The sequence below is a fragment of the Chrysemys picta genome, chromosome 1 (assembly GCF_011386835.1).
Source record: "Chrysemys picta bellii isolate R12L10 chromosome 1, ASM1138683v2, whole genome shotgun sequence".
NCBI classification, from domain to species: Eukaryota; Metazoa; Chordata; order Testudines; family Emydidae; genus Chrysemys; species Chrysemys picta.
The window spans coordinates 239,619,205-239,635,499 of record NC_088791.1 but is presented as its reverse complement, the minus strand read 5'-3'; the positions used below and the strand labels follow the sequence as shown (position 1 = coordinate 239,635,499).

General features: G+C 48.4%; 1 protein-coding gene across 1 annotated transcript; it reads left to right on the top strand.

Annotated features, from left to right (window-relative positions):
* The first annotated feature begins 1,375 nt into the window (after positions 1-1,375).
* LOC135980785 (uncharacterized) lies at positions 1,376-3,422 on the top strand. Its single transcript, XM_065580935.1, has 2 exons — positions 1,376-1,952; positions 2,947-3,422. The coding sequence occupies exons 1-2, from the start codon at positions 1,376-1,378 to the stop codon at positions 3,420-3,422; spliced, it is 1,053 nt and encodes a 350-aa protein (XP_065437007.1).
* Positions 3,423-16,295: the final 12,873 nt, after the last annotated feature.

Below are 16,295 nucleotides of genomic sequence, written 5' to 3'. Positions count from 1 at the left end.
GGGAAATATCTGTTTTAGGGCTTGTCTACATGGGGAATTCACAGGAAAATGAGTGCAAAATAGCTAGGGTGTGAATTTAAAATGCAAGAGCTCTTCTGCATTTCCTTCCCAGGTGAACACTCTTACTCTGCGCTTAGAGTGCCTTTGTTCAGTTTAGGTTAATCTACTTTCAAACAGCCCCCATTCTTCCTATGGGTCGAGCTCCCTGGAGGACTACATCTTCCATAATGCAATGCAGATCTTCCTCTGACCCTAGCTTTGCATCATGGAAGCTGTAGAACAGTCATTTCTTAATCAAATGGTTTCAGAATTTCCATTTGACAAAAAAATTCCAAATTTCAACCTTTTGTCTTGAGTTGGGTGAAAACAAATGTTGAAATGTGAGAATTTCCAGCACAATGGAAATTCCGAATTTCACTCCGTTCTAATTTGGACATACCTTTTGGTGAGTGGGGAAGAAGGAGGGAGTGGATTCGGAGATGAAACTCAGCTTCTGAGGAGGCTAGCAGTGCTGTTGACAGTGACAGAAAATGGGGGTAGTGGAGAGAATTTAGGAAGGAAAATTTGAAGTTCATTTTTGGTCAAATTACATTGAAACTAATTGCAAAACAGCAGGAGGACATGTCAGAGAGACGGGCCAAGATATAGAATTGGATGGATGAAGACATGCCAGGAGTGGATGAGGTCTTAGTTACTCAGGAATTGAAACTAAATTAGCGTGTGTATATATGTGCACGTGCACACGTGTGCACCTCCAATATGCAAATACAGGAATGTGTTCACAGATAATTTCACTATGTTTCTGCTTGCTGATTGAATAAATTGTTTTTACATCTGTTTGAAAGCTATTATGTCCAGTAATCCAGTGGCTTATAGCATCATGCTGGGATGTAGATTCATTAATGACTGAAAGGGAAGAGTGCCTTATGCTACGTTAGCAACACCACTTCTTATGTTTCCCCATGTGTCTCAAATCTCAGGCCTGGTCTACACTAGGCGTTTATGTCGAAGTTAGCGCCGTTAAATCGAATTAACCCTGCACCCGTCCACACTGCGATGCTATTTAGTTCGACATAGAGGTCTCTTTAATTCGACTTCTGTACTCCTCCCCGACGAGGGGAGTAGCGCTAAATTCGACATGGCCATGTCGAATTAGGCTAGGTGTGGATGGAAATCGACGCTAATAGCTCCGGGAGCTATCCCACAGTGCACCACTCTGTTGACGCTCTGGACAGCAGTGCGAGCTCGGATGCTCTGACCAGCCACACAGGAAAAGCCCCGGGAAAATTTGAATTTGAATTCCTTTTCCTGTCTGGCCAGTTTGAATCTCATTTCCTGTCTGGACATCGTGGCGAGCACAGCAGCACTGGCAACGATGCAGAGCTCTCCAGCAGTGATGGCCATGCAGTCTGTGAATAGAAAGAGAGCCCCAGCATGGACTGATCGTGAAGTCTTGGATCTCATCGCTGTGTGGGGCGATGAGTCCGTGCTTTCCGAGCTGCGATCCAAAAGAAGGAATGCAAAGATCTACGAGAAGATCTCTAAAGACATGGCAGAGAGAGGATACAGCCGGGATGCAACGCAGTGCCGCGTGAAAATCAAGGAGCTGAGACAAGGCTACCAGAAGACCAAAGAGGCAAACGGACGCTCCGGATCCCATCCCCAGACATCCCGTTTCTACGAGGCACTGCATTCCATCCTCGGTGCTGCCGCCACCACTACCCCACCAGTGACCGTGGACTCTGAGGATGGGATACTGTCCACGGCCGGTTCCTCAGACATGTTAGGGGACGGGGAAGATGAGGAAGGAGATGAGGAGGGCGAGGCAGTTGGCAGCTCTCACAACGCTGATTTCCCCGACAGCCAGGATCTCTTCATCACCCTTACAGAGATCCCCTACGAAGCGTCCCCAGCCATTACCCCGGACACAGAATCTGGTGAAGGATCAGCCAGTAAGTGTTGTAAACATCTAAACATTTATTTTTAACAAAACAGGAATATTAACAATTAAAAGAATGGGTTGTTCATGATTAGTGTGCCCTAGGCGCTTAACGGTTTAGTAAGGGGCAGTGCAAGTTTTGAAAAGAAATCTAGCAATGTCCGGTTTTCAGTGATTGTCCTGCACAAGCCGCTCTACTGTGTATTCCCTGCTACTGCAGCTACAGTAAAATGCGGTCTATATGTGCGGGGATAGAGCAGTAATCCTCCTGGGACATCTCGATGAAGCTCTCCTGGAGGTAACTTGAAAGCCGTTGCATGAGGTTCTTGGGGAGAGCGGCCTTATTGGGTCCTCCGAAGTACGACACGTTGCCGCGCCACGAGATTATCAGGTACTCGGGGATCATTGCTCTGCACAGCAGGGCGGCATACGGCCCTGGTCTTTGGAGGCTTTCCCGGAGCATTCTCTCTTTGTCGCTCTCGGAGATCCTCATCAGGGTGATGTCGGCCATGGTGACCTGCTTTTAATTAGGTAGGGGAATGTTAGTGTTGGGACTGCTTTCCCGTTCCTTTACAGAACTGTAACCGCTGGTTTGCAGCCACGCGGTGGAGGCGGGAGAGGGGCAGCCGAAAGGGATCGTTCCCGGGGACAGCCGCGAGGGGGTGGGACAGGGGCAGAGTTCCCGCTTGCCGGATTGCTGGCAGCAGGGACTGACATTGATTTAAATGTGAAATGAGGCCAGTGGTAATATAAAAGTTTTAAACTGCCACAAGTGTACGGCTTACCATGTCTGCCTGCAACAGAAATTCCGTTGTGCTGCCTCGCTTCTCAAATGTGCTGTTCAAGACCCCAGGCACAGAATGCGAAGGCCGAGAATTCGACCTTGTGCTGAGTGCGCATGTGAAAGGTGCTGTGCATGGTCTTGTTCACAGAGAAAGACTATGTTCTTTGTTCACAACTACATTTATCTTTCAGAGGAATTCACTCCCTTTTTCCCATTTCCACAGCCCCGTCTGCGACTGTCTCACAACCTAGCCTGGAATCACACTCCCAGAGGCTAGCGCGGATTAGGCGTAGGAAGAAGAGGACACGGGAGGACATGTTCTCTGAGCTTATGGCCTCTTCCCAAGCCCAGGCAGCACAGCAGACCCAGTGGCGGGAGAACTTGACCCGAATGCACCAAGCCAACATGGATCGGGAGGAGAGGTGGCGGCAGGAAGACCAGCAGGCGACTCTAACGCTGCTTGGACTACTGAGGGAGCAAACGGACACACTCCGGCGCCTTGTGGATGTTCTGCAGGAACGGAGGCAGGAGGACAGAGCCCCGCTGCAGTCCATCTCTAACCGCCCTCCCCCGCCACCAAGTCCCATACCCACCTCACCCAAAGTGCAAAGAAGGAGAGGCGGCAGAGTCCCTGCTAACTCTCACTCCACCCCTGCAGAGAGCTCTAGTAGCAGAAGGCTCTCATTTCCCAAAATTTGAAAAGTTCTTTCCTTACCGCCTGACACAAGCCCACGTCCAAGTTTCACCTCCCAATGCCATGTGTAGTTGATAATAAAAAATTCGTTTCTGTTAACTACTGTTTCAATCATGTTCTTTTGGAGGAGGAGGGGAAAGGGGGTTGGAAATTGGACAGGACAGTCTCCTTTGGCAGGGTACATAGTCGGGGGCAGGCACAGCAGCAGGGCACATACACAGTGCAGTGATGCAGTGACTAGTTGCCCCGGTTAGTCTGGGAGGTTGTTTTGATGTAATGTTGGGGGGGGTGGGTTGCTCTGTGACTTTGTGGCGGGGGAGGGCAGTTACAGATCTTAAGCGCCGGTCCTTAGACAGGATCACAGAGCCACACAGCATGGGATCTGTAACCGTCCTCCCCCTGCCACAAAGTCAAATAGACCTCCCATACACACAGTCCCGATCAGGAGGGGTGACAGGCTCCGTTGAAACAAGCATCCCACCGCAGCGGAGCCTGTCAATCCTTGAGTTTAGAAGCTGCATTCGCATCACAACACTAGACCCGCCCCGCACCACAGTCTGCGTCCCAGTTTTAAAAAATTCCCGCTAAAACAGTATTAAAGAAAACGGTGTGCTTTAACAAAGTAGAACTATTTTTATTTCGACACGTGTGTTGGAGGGGGGGTGAAGGGGGTATGTAACTGGATAGGATAGTCAACATTACCTGGGTAAAGAAACGGGGGCAGGTTTAGCTTCTCAGTACACAAACTATAAAATCACAGGTTACCCTGCTCACTCAGGAACTTTGCTTTCAAAGCCTCCCGGATGCACAGCGCTTCCCGCTGGTCTCTTCTAATCGCCCGGCTGTCTGGCTGTGAGTAATCACCAGCCAGGCTATTTTCCTCAACCTCCCACCCCGCCATAAAGGTCTCCCCCTTGCTCTCACAGAGATTGTGGAGCACACAGCAAGCTGCTATAACAATGGGGATATTGGTTTCGCTGAGATCACAGCGAGTCAGTAAGCTTCTCCATCTCCCCTTGAGACGGCCAAAAGCACACTCCACCACCATTCTGCACTTGCTCAGCCGGTAGTTGAAGAGTTCTTTTTCAGTGTCCAGGGCGCCAGTATAGGGCTTCATGAGCCAGGGCATTAGCGGGTAGGCTGGGTCCCCGAGGATGACTATAGGCATCTCCACATCCCCAACAGTTATTTTGTGGTCCGGGAAGTAAATACCTTGTTGCAGCCGTCTAAACAGACCAGAGTTCCTGAAAACACGAGCGTCATGAACCTTGCCCGGCCATCCCACGTAGATGTTGGTAAAACGTCCCCTATGGTCCACCAGTGCTTGCAGCACCATGGAAAAGTATCCCTTTCGGTTAATGTACTGGGTGGCCTGGTGGTCCGGTGCCAGGATAGGGATGTGAGTTCCATCTATGGCCCCACCGCAGTTTGGGAATCCCATCGCTGCGAAGCCATCTATGATCGCCTCCACGTTTCCCAGGGTCACTACCTTTGGCAGCAGTACATCAACGATTGCCTTCGCTACTTGCATCACAACAACCCCCACGGTAGATTTGCCCACCCCAAACTGGTTCGCGACTGACCGGTAGCTGTCTGGCGTTGCAAGCTTCCACAGGGCTATGGCCACTCGCTTCTGTACACTCAGTGCAGCTCGCAACCGGGTGTCACTGCGCTTCAGGGCAGGGGACAGCAACTCACAAAGTTCCAGGAAAGTTCCCTTCCGCATGCGAAAGTTTCGCAGCCACTGGGATTCATCCCAGACCTGCAGCACTATGCGGTCCCACCACTCAGTGCTTGTCTCCCGTGCCCAGAATCGCCGTTCCACGGCATCAACATGACCCATTGCCACTGTGATGTCCTCGGCGCTGGGTCGCCTGCTTTCTGACAGGTCTGTGCTACTCTCAGACTTCAGGACATCACCGCGGTGCCGTAGCCTCCTTGCCTGACTTTTCTGCATCTGCCTCAGGGAAACCTTTATGATAAGCTGCGAGACGTTGAGAGCGGCCACAACTGCAGCGATGGTCGCAGCGGGCTCCATGCTCGGAGTACAGTGGCGTCCGCGCTGTCAATGACTGGAAAAGCGCGCGAACTGTTTTCCCGCCGGCGCTTTCAGGGAGGGAGGGCGGGAGTGATGGACGGATGACGACAGTTTCCCAAAAGCACCCTCGACTCATTTTGTTACCCAGAAGGCATTGCCGGCTACACCCAGAATTCCAATGGGCAGAGGGGACTGCGGGAACTGTGGGATAGCTGACCACAGTGCACCGCTTCGAATGTCGACGCTATCACCGTTAGTGTGGACGCACAAAGTCGAATTACTGTCCTTAGTGTGGACACACACGTTCGACTTTGCAATATCGATTACAAAAATTCGATGCAAGTAAAATCGAACTACTCTCGTAGTGTAGACAAGGCCTCAGTAGAGAGGTGGCTGAATCTCATTTGGCTTGTGAGATCTGACTGTATCCAAGAAGTTAGCATCACTGCAGGCTTCACATACATATTAGGGCTGTCGAGCAATTAAAAAAATTAATTGTGATTGTAACAAGTCCTCTGCCCGGCCTTCTTCCTGGGGCCCACTGGCTGCCCCAGTAAAGCACAGAGAGGCTTTTCCTTCTGCAGCATCCGTGGCTTTATTTACAGACTTCTTCCACCACCAGTGATATACGATATACAGTTTGCAGGCCTTACAATTTCCACTTCCACCCACAGACTGCCCTCAGCCCGGAGACTGACCTTCCCCTGGCTATCCCCCCTTCCTTCTGGCTGCCAGCCAGCCTTTATCGCCCTTGAACCCTCAGGCCCATAGGTGCAGCCAGTTCTAAAGGCCAGGCACCAGACTTCTCCCCAGCCCCAATCTATTTCCCCTGATTGGGGCTGGCTGAGCAGGGGCTAATTAGATGCCTCCGCACCAGCACCCTGCTACACACCTCCCCCCTTAAGCTGGTGCCAGGCCTGGTCTTCCTCGGCCTCGCTTTCCTTGTCCAGGGATTTTACTCTGGGGTTGGCCTCCTGCCCAGCTGAGGGATCCCCAGGCACCACCCCATGGGGCTTTGGTACGCCCCACCCACAAAAGGTGCATTGGGTAGGAGGCGGGGCACCCCACATGTCCACACTCACCCAGAGGTCCTCACACCAGTCACATCGTTGGGCCGGCCGCCCCGGAAGCTTCCCTTCCTTTTCTAATGGGGTTGCCGGCTCAGAGCCTGCTGCCCCGAGTTGGCCCCCTGTCTTGGGTCCAGGCCCTCTGTCCCTTTGATGTTGGGCCTCCCCCTGTTGGGTTTCTTCCACCCTCCCCGGGGGTCCCCCCCGGGCGCTCTTGCCTGGGAAGCTCACTTTGCTCCTCAGTGACGCCCTCAGGCTCCCTATTTTGGCTTGGTTGTCTAGGCTGCTCGGCTTTTCCCCCTGGAGGTCGTGGGGCCTCCCCTTGCCCTGAGTCCAACTCCACCAGGGTCTTGCCCTCTCTTTCCAGGGTTCTCTTTCCCCCTTTCCTCGACGGTCCCTTCTCCGTGGTCTCTCCCCCCTTCTGGGGAGGGCGCCAGTCCAGCCCCAGGACCACGGGGTAGGCCAACCCCTCTATTACCCCCACCCGCTTCCAAGTAAACCGCCCTTGCACTTCAATGGGTACCTGGGCCACGGGACAATATTCCCTATCCCCGTGGATGCATTCTACTAACATGCGTTCCCCAGGGATGAGCCAATACAGCTAAACTAAGCACCGCTGTATAAGGGAGCGAGTGGAGGCTGTATCCACTAGACCCCTCTGGGGCCTTTTCCCAACCCGCACCGGGATAGTGGCCAATCCGCGCCTCTTTTTCCACCCCCCAGTCTTAATCCATCCACAAAATTCAGCTGCTCCACACTCCATCACCGGGCAATCCCGGCTTTTATGTCCCAGCTGTCCACACCGCCAGCATATGAGCTGCCCTGAGCAGCTAGGGGTCCCGTCGCCTGTCTACCGGCTTCACCCCAGCATGCTCACGGGGTTTCCTGCTCCCCTCTGTGTCCCACGGGGTTCAATGCTCCCTTGGTGCGAAGTCAGGCTCTGCATACTCCTCCGTTCTTTGCACGGCGGCTTCTACGGTGGCCGGCTGATGTCGCCGCACCCAAACCCGCACGCTATTGGGAAGGCACTGGATAAACTGTTCAAGGATCACTTGATCCATTATCTGTCCCACGGTATGGGGATCGGGTCTCAACCACCGTGTTGCCCAGTCTGTTAATTTTTGAGCAAAGGCCCGGGGTCGCACGCCCCCCACCCACTGGGCTGCCCGAAACTTCTGCTGATATTTCTCAGCCGAAAGCCCGAGGTGATCCAAAATCGCTGCCTTCACGGCATCATAGTCCCTTGGTTGGGCATCCGTCAGGGCCATATACACAGCCTGTGCCTCCCCCGCAAGATAGGGGGCCAGCCGCAGGGCCCAGGTTGTCCGGTCCCATCCCGCACCCAGGGCCACCCGCTCAAAGGTACCCAAAAAGGCATCGGGGTCATCTGCTGGGTCCATCTTACAGAGGCTGAGGCCCGGGGCCCGGGTGCCAACTCCCCCAGCAGGACTCACCAGCTTTTGCAGGAGCTGCTGCTGCACTGTCAACTGCTCCTTGATGAAATCCTGTAGGGCCCTCTGTTGCTCTGCCTGCCAAGCGAGTAGATCATGCCTCTCCACCTGGTGGGACTGCTGGAAGGACTGTAGTGCTTTCTGCATCTCTGTCTGTTGCTCGGTGAGCCACTGCAGGGTGCTCTCCATTGCCGGGTCGCCAAACTGTGTCTTTGGCACTAGATCCCGGACGAGCCCCCACTTGTAACAAGTCCTCTGCCTGGCCTTCTTCCTGGGGCCCACTGGCTGCCCCAATAAAGCACAGAGAGGCTTTTCCTTCTGCAGCATCCGTGGCTTTATTTACAGACTTCTTCCACCACCAGTGATATACGATATACAGTTTGCAGGCCTTACAATCTCCACTTCCACCCAGAGCCTGCCCTCATCCCAGAGACTGACCTTCCCCTGGCCAGCCTCCCTTCCTTCTGGCTGCCAGCCAGCCTTTATCACCCTTGAACCCTCATGCCCACAAGAGCAGCCAGTTTTCTAAAGGCCAGGCACCAGAAAGAGCAACACTCAGATACGGAAACTTCAGAACCCGAACTGCCAAAAAAGAAAATCAACCTTCTGCTGGTGGCATCTGACTAAGATGATGAAAATGAACATGTGTTAGACCATTCTGCTTTGGATTGTTATTGAGCAGAACTCCTCATCAGCATGGACGCATGTCCCCTGGAAGGGTGGTTGACGCACAAAGGAACATATGAATCTTTAGCGCATCTGACACTTAAATACCTTGCAACCCCGGCTACAAAAGTGCCCTGCAAATGCCTGTTCTCACTTTCAGGTGACTTTGTAAACAAGAAGCTGGCAGCATTATCTCCTGCAAATTTTAACCAAACTTGTTTGTCTGAGCGATTGGCGGAAGTAGGATTGAGTGGACTTGTAGGCTCTTAAGCTTTACATTGTTTTATTTTTGAATGCAGTTATATTTTTGTACATAATTTTACATTTGTAAGTTCAACTTTCATGATAAAGAGATTGCACTACAGTACTGGTATGAGGTGAATTGGAAAATACTATTTCTTTTGTTTTTTTACAATGCAAATATTTGTAATCAAAAATAAATATAAAGTGAGCACTTTGTATTCTGTGTTGTAATTGAAATCAATATATTTGAAAATGTAGAAAACATCCAAAAATATTTAATAATTTTCAGTTGGCATTCTATTGTTTACAGTGTGATTAATCATGATTAATTTTTTTTAATCACGATTAATTTTTTTGAGTTAATCTGCGATTAATTGACAGCCCTAATACATATGTTACAAATCAAATTTTTAAATACATTCAGAATATTTGGAATTGACACACACTTTTTTATGATCTCTAAACCAAATTTAAGTTGCAAACTTAATTATTTAGTTACCAAAATTCTGTAGTTGTTATTGAGCCTTTTAATCTGAAGGACTCACATCTAGCTATCAGGTTTTATAAAGACTGTTGTGGCAAGAACAGGATACTGTACAGGATTGTTTTCAACATGTATTAGTGTGTTGTATGTTTGCCATATCCATGTGTCTGTGTTCAGTGTTTTTTCTTTTTTTTTTCTGCCCCTGGACATGTTGGAATATAGAATGTTTCACCTCAATAGTTTTTCAGGGGCAATAGTTTAATACATCTGAGAAGGTTTGAAATCAAAGGACCAGTTGTGCTGATTGTACTGTAAAGTAAATCAGTTACTTGGCACTGGACTGGAACCCAAGAAATCTGGGTTCCATTCTCAGCTCTGCCACAGCCTTCCTATGTGACCTTGGGCAAGTCATTTCACCTTTCTGTGCCTCAGTTACCTATATCTAAGTGGAGATGTACAGTGTAAGCAGGGGCCACTAGGTGCTATTGTGTATGTGTAGCTGCCAATGCTGGGTTTTGACTGGGCACATGTTCTTTCCCATTTTCTATCGTTTGATTTAAGAAGTCCTGACTCAGGTAGGTTATACAATATTTTGGTATTCTGTTCTTGGGGTTGATCCTGTGCTATCTGTTGCATCATAGGCATGAATGGCCCCCGATTTCAGCAGAGTTAGAGGGGTGGCAGAATTTGCAGAGTTCATTGGGGGCACAGTGTGTTATAGAGCACAGCCGTTGTGCAGGAAAGGTATGAATTTGGGAATGGGTGGTGTGGGCTTCTGGAGTAACAGGAGCTGAGCTTCTGGATCCCCTGCCAGTCAGAGTAGGGGTGTGGGCACCAACCTGGGACAACTGTTAGGTGTTGTGTTCGTGGAAAGATTTTCCCATGAGTGAATTGGTAGTGCTACACTGTGCTGCCCCTCACAGGATACCTTATCGCCCATAAAGGGCAGGTGAGTGTTACATCTCATGAGTATTAAAGGTCTGACTTGACCGGAGCTCCGGGGCTGCTGCTCAGCTATGGAGGATTCTTCACAAGTAGCAGACACATGATTACTTTTTATGAGACAGATACTCTAATTATCCTGTGGGGATTCATTTCAGGTTACAGACTTTTTATTGAAAACCATTTAATTTTCAGTACCTGTCAGTCGAGGTGGACAAAGTACAGGAGCATATGAGAATTACTAAGCACAGGTCCAGACTCTTCATCATTTGCATACCCGCATACAGTATAATTTTTATCTTCCCTTCATACAGAAGTACAGTGAAATTGCTGATAACATATATAGACTATAGTGTGTTGCTAGTGGCAAGCTGTTAATAATAGTGTGAAAAATATAATTTTACAATATAGCCGTAGTCATTTAAGAATAACTTATTTTATGGGGAAAGACGTATATTGATAATATCCTTCATATTTTGTCATCTTCACTCCTATTATTCTGCGAGATGTTAAAATAAAGAACAAATGTGACTGTGTACTGGTGCAGAATATTATACTGGAATAGTGTATGTACTGGACATGTATATGGATAACAAAAATATCCGGAGTAAGGATTAAAAAATCCAACAGTTGTGGAAGGGATGTAAATCCACAGGCATAAAGCAGCCTAAGGATTAGAAAGAACTGTTCCCTGTGGGCAGGTTATCCCATGACTGCCTGCTGCAGGGTTTCTTGAATCTTCCTCTGAGGAAACAGCTGCAAAAGCTGCTCACTTTCAAATACAGGCCACTGAACTAGATGGGTCAGCAGTCTGATCCAGTATGTCCCGTCTATCCTTATGTGTAATAGCCAATATTCTGTTTCTTACACCATCATGCAGAGGGAAGAAGAAAGTTGGAAGTTACCACAAAATGGAACCAACCGCAATCATAAATGTGTGGTTAAGTGCCGTGCTTCAGCCAAAGATACATGATGGTCAGGCCAGTGTCCGCATAGCCATAGCTAGCTCACACACTGAGGAAAGGACCTAATCATATGGACATTAGGAGGAATCAGGACCCAACGTGCAAGCTCCATATATTACCCTTCAGTACTATTAGGAGCAGACAAAACAGCACCACAGTTGATCTTGTTCCAAGCAGCATTAACTTGAGATGTGCAAGAAAGGGACCACAACCACAGAGGTGGCTGAATGACAAGGGGTCAAACTGAGGTGATAGTGATGTTAGTTTTACAATGGTAAGTCAGTGTGAGGGAGTGTAAATTGGAGAGTACATAGCAAGAAGATAGAAGGTGAGGGTTGCAGTGGGCATAAGGAGGTGTAACATGTAAGGATAGAGTGACCAGGTTTTCAACGGGAACACCTGGTCAAAAGGGATCCTGGCAGCTCCGGTCAGCACCTCTGACTGAGCCATTGACTGTCTGGTTGGTGTCGCCACGCAGCGGAGCTGACAGGCTCCCTGCTAGCTTCCGCACCGTGTGGCTTCTGAAAAGCAGCTGGCATGTTCCCCATCTGGCTCCTATGCCTAGGGACAGCCAGGTGCTACCCCTGCAGCTTCCATTGTCTGGGCACGGCACCTGTGGACAGAGCAGTGCGCAGAGCCACCTGGCTGCACCTCTGTATAGGAGCTGGAGGGGGGACATGCTACTGCTTCTGGGAGCTGATTGAGGTAAGCGCCGCCCAGAGCCTGCACCCCTGAGGCCCCCCACACCTCAACCCTCTGCCTCAGACCTGATCCCCCTCCCACCTTCCAAACCCTTCAATCCCAGACGGGAGCACCCTCCTGCACCCCAAAACCCTCATCCCCAGTCCCACCCCAGAGCCCGCACTCCCAGCCAGAGCCCTCACACCATCCCACACGCCAACTCCCTGCCCCTGCCCAGAGCCCCATTCCCTTACTCTGAACCTCTCATTTCTGTCCCCACCCTGGAGTCCGCACCCCCAGTTAAAGCCCTCACCCCCTCCCACACCCCAAGCCCAGCCCAGTGAAAGTGAGTGAGGGTGGGGGAGAGCGAGCCACCGAGGGAGGGGGACTGTAGCGAGTAGGGGGCAGGGCCTTGGGGAAGGGGTGGGGCCTTGGGGAAGGGGCAGAGCTAGGGTGTTCAGTTTTGTGCAATTAGAAAATTGGCCACCCTGTGGACAGCTGAAAGGGGAAAACTATAGTGATGAGGGCCAAGCCACGAAGAGGGAGCACCCTGAGTCATGAAGAGAGAGCTCCGTGAGTCCCAGAGAGTGAGGAGGGACGTGATGTGAGCAACTGTTAGAAGGGAGGCGTCTGACCTGAATGGAGCTAATCCCCAGACATGGCCACAAGCCAGCACCCAATGATAAGTGAACCCTTAACAGAGCCACTGTATTGGCACTGGCCCTGGTTGTTCCAATTATGTTTCTTCCCCAGCCAGCACCTCCCATTTCTGGAGCTGCAGTGGCTGGCTATAGGCCCCCCCCCAGGGGAGGCGAAATTGTGGTTCTCTTGACATCACACAACCACTGCTGCAAGGACTTTCTGCTGCTGGAGCCATATGCCAAGGTCTGCATCAGCAGAAGTTATCACAGATCCTGAGTGAATTTGGTCAATTTACACTCACTTAGGCTGACTGATGCTACTTTAAACAGATGTGCATAGGTGCTGGAACTAGGGGTGCAGGGGGTGCTGCTGCACCCCCTGGCTTGAAGTGGTTTCTATCATATACAGGGTTTCCACTTTGGTTCAATGGCTTTGAGCACCCCAGCTACACAAATTGTTCCAGCACCCCTGCTGATGTGTAACTTACACTTCCATTTTGTTAACTTCTGACATTGGACCCCCAATACTCTGCCCCTGAAAGTTGCCATGGTGGCAATGGTGATGGAGTTACAACATGTTGGTTTCCAGCAGCCCAGTGTTAAGCATCCCCACTAGGACAATAGTGCTGGCTCCTCTTAAGAGATGAGTGGATTCTGGGCCTTGTTGTGTGTGATTAATGCTGCCTTTCATAGGTAATGTATCATCTCAGCCGCTTTTCTTTTTCTTTTAGCCACATCACTTGCTCCCTCTGATAATTTTTAAAGTGCTGCTGCTTTTTGTCAGCGTGAGATGCAGCATTTTCTTCCCTGCTGTTTCACTGTTGTCACATCTCAGATCCTTCTGAGTTTAGTTATGTGGAGGGGTTGTAAATGGCCCATAGAACTTCATCGTCTTTGCTAACTGTCACATAAGGAACTTTGAGAAAAAAAGAAAGCAAAGGAAAAACTCAGGCCAAAATTGCCCAAAAAGGCCTCTGGTATTTTGGGTGTCTCAGTTTCTGGGCCTCAAGTCAGTGGGGGGGCTCTGAGAGCTCAGCACTCCTGATGGTCAGCCCCAAGGTGATTCAAATTGACCACCAAAGTCAGAAGCCACTTTTGATAATGTTGGCCCCAATTTTTGTATGACTTATTAAATGGACACATATTGCCCATTAATCTTAAAGCTGTAAACTGGTTCTAAAAGATTTAGCCTTCTTTATACAATGGGTAAAATGCAAAATTGCAATTAGGTCGATGGAAAATATTTTGTCCACTCAGATGTCTTCCAAATACTCACGGGTACTCTATTCAAATGCTCCTTTTGCAAGACACTACATCTGTGAAAAATATCACCATCAACATCTCAGGATTTCCACTGAGGCGAAGTCATTCCATGAAGTGCTGCTTATGGAGAATCAAGGGAATTAGTGCTGGCCAATGTGTTTTTCTGACATTGCTAGGTCATTCCAGGAAGTACTCTTTCCCAGAGGATGTATCCATGACTGACAAAAATACATGTTGGAGCTTCTGACAAGTCAGCAGAGGTGAATGTAACAAACCACCTGACATATTTTCAGGGTGTTCTCTCCATACACCCCTATTCTTTTTGGTGGTGTCCAAAGTTTGCTGAATCTGTTATTAGGTAATATGCATTAACTCATATAGTCATTAGGACTTTCTTTTGCTTTCTGCATAATTTCTTCCCTATTGTTTGTAGGACTTTATAACATGAGTTTTCAAAACTGCTGAAGTTATTATGGACCAGCAAAAAAGGACAGTAGCAAAATGCAAACCGGAGTATTTAACAAAGAAGCCATGCATCTGTTATCACATTGCACCCACACAGAGTCCTAATGAGTTCAGTGGGACTCCGTGCATATAAGGGTCCTTCTGGATGGATCAAGTTGCAGGATCAGGGCCTTTGTAAGTAACAGTCCTTTCCCTCACTTTTCTTCTGTCTTTGTCTTTTTAAACTGTGAGCAATTTGGGGCAGAGACTGTCTTCAAGTGCATTTGGAAAGGGCCTCTCATTCTGTGGGCTCTTCCACAGTCTAAAATAATACAACAGAAATTGACTGAACATTAACTGAAACCCAGTAAGATTTTTATTAAATTGTTCCCGCACCACATGGCTGTCTATTAGGTTACCTAAGATAATAAGAGTACTGAGGGCTTCATGTTGCCACTGAGTTCTGCTAAACAAAGATTGGCAAAAGGCCCTGTGTCAAATGCATCCCTGACATACCTCCATTGTCTTCAGTGTTATTACACCAGGGATGAATTTGGTCCAGTCAGTTCCTGTAACATACTTTACCATAGTATTTAGGCTCCCAAGAATGGCTTTATGGAGAGGAAGTAGAGGGGTGTGCAAAAGAGGATTTTGGTAAGGTAAGCTGAAGAAAACCCATTGTCAAAAACTCCATATTGATACTTTGATCACAAGCAGCATGGGACTGAAAGTTTAAACCATTTGAGAGTGTGTAACATGCTTGTGAAAATATTCATGGCATAATTAGATAAATAACAGATCCAGTGTCTATTTTTACTTTCCCTTGATGAGAAGCTTTGCAGGAGAGACTGCTGGTAGTTAATTCTCCCTAACAACAATCTGTGTAATCACAAACCCCAATTAGCCGTGCCTGTTCTATGCTATACAAACTATTTCCTTAGCGCTTCACATCACTACTTTGTAATTAGCTTTCATCTACACGAGCTTTGACTAAAAAAATATAAAAGAGTGTAAGTGATTGTACTGCCACTCAGTATTCTGCGAAATAATCGCTAGCGATTTCAATCAGATTAATTTTATCACCCGTATTAAGGAAAATTACCTCCCTCTTCACTCTCTACAGCTGAGGGCTATTTCATTTCCTGAGATGTTCATAAAAGCATAATATAAAGCAATCTGTAATTGTAAATATCCTTCCCTAATAACTTTGAGATATTTCCTTAATACATCTTTACATTTGGAGTTTCCGTTCCATAAAATACAGTAACAAGTGCTCTATTATGTTTTAAGTGTGTGCTGTTAAGCTGGACAACTTAGCACTGTCCTTCCTGTTTTTACATAGGGTTATATTTAACTTGCAGATAATGGGAACAAGGTTTAAAAGTGATGGAGCGGAATAATGGCGTTACAGCAATAATATATCTTGCCTTTGTGAGGAATAGAACTTTACGGCCCTATTTCAGGTCAGCCAACACTGATTTCATTTTTCACAGCCTGACAACTTTCACCTTCATCCACACTCCAAATGGGTATTAAAAACTACTTTCCAAACAAGACTGAGGACTGGTGCTCTTAACATGTGAACCCCTCACCAACATTTTTTTTAAAAGACTTTCCGGATATCACCAGTCTGTTAGCAATTCAGATGTTGAGGACCTTCCAGATGTGTAAGTACAAGTTTGTTAATTGTACAGATCTAGTGGGGGGTTACTCTGCAACTGCAGAGTGTTTGACTTTTCAGACTGGGTGCCGCATTAGCGCAGAGCTGTACATCAGGCAGACAGAAAGGAACCCGGTTTTCACCTGATTTAGAGGAAGTATGCAGTGCGTGCCATAATGAACACTGCAGCAGAGTGCATCATCGACAACTGGATTTATTAAGGTTTTTGTTCCATCAGAACTTTGCATGAATGTGATTCTATGAGATTGTAATTCTGAACGGGAAAGCATGTTTAGCGAGCTCTCTTCCAGGGCAGCCGGGGATGCTGCCTGA

Bases quoted from the DNA above. Each gene is read 5' to 3' on its own strand.
- LOC135980785 (XM_065580935.1), top strand. From the start codon at position 1,376: ATGCAGAGCTCTCCAGCAGTGATGGCCATGCAGTCTGTGAATAGAAAG. The intron at 1,953-2,946 runs GTAAGTGTTGTA...CCATTTCCACAG, and splicing joins ATCTGGTGAAGGATCAGCCA to CCCCGTCTGCGACTGTCTCA.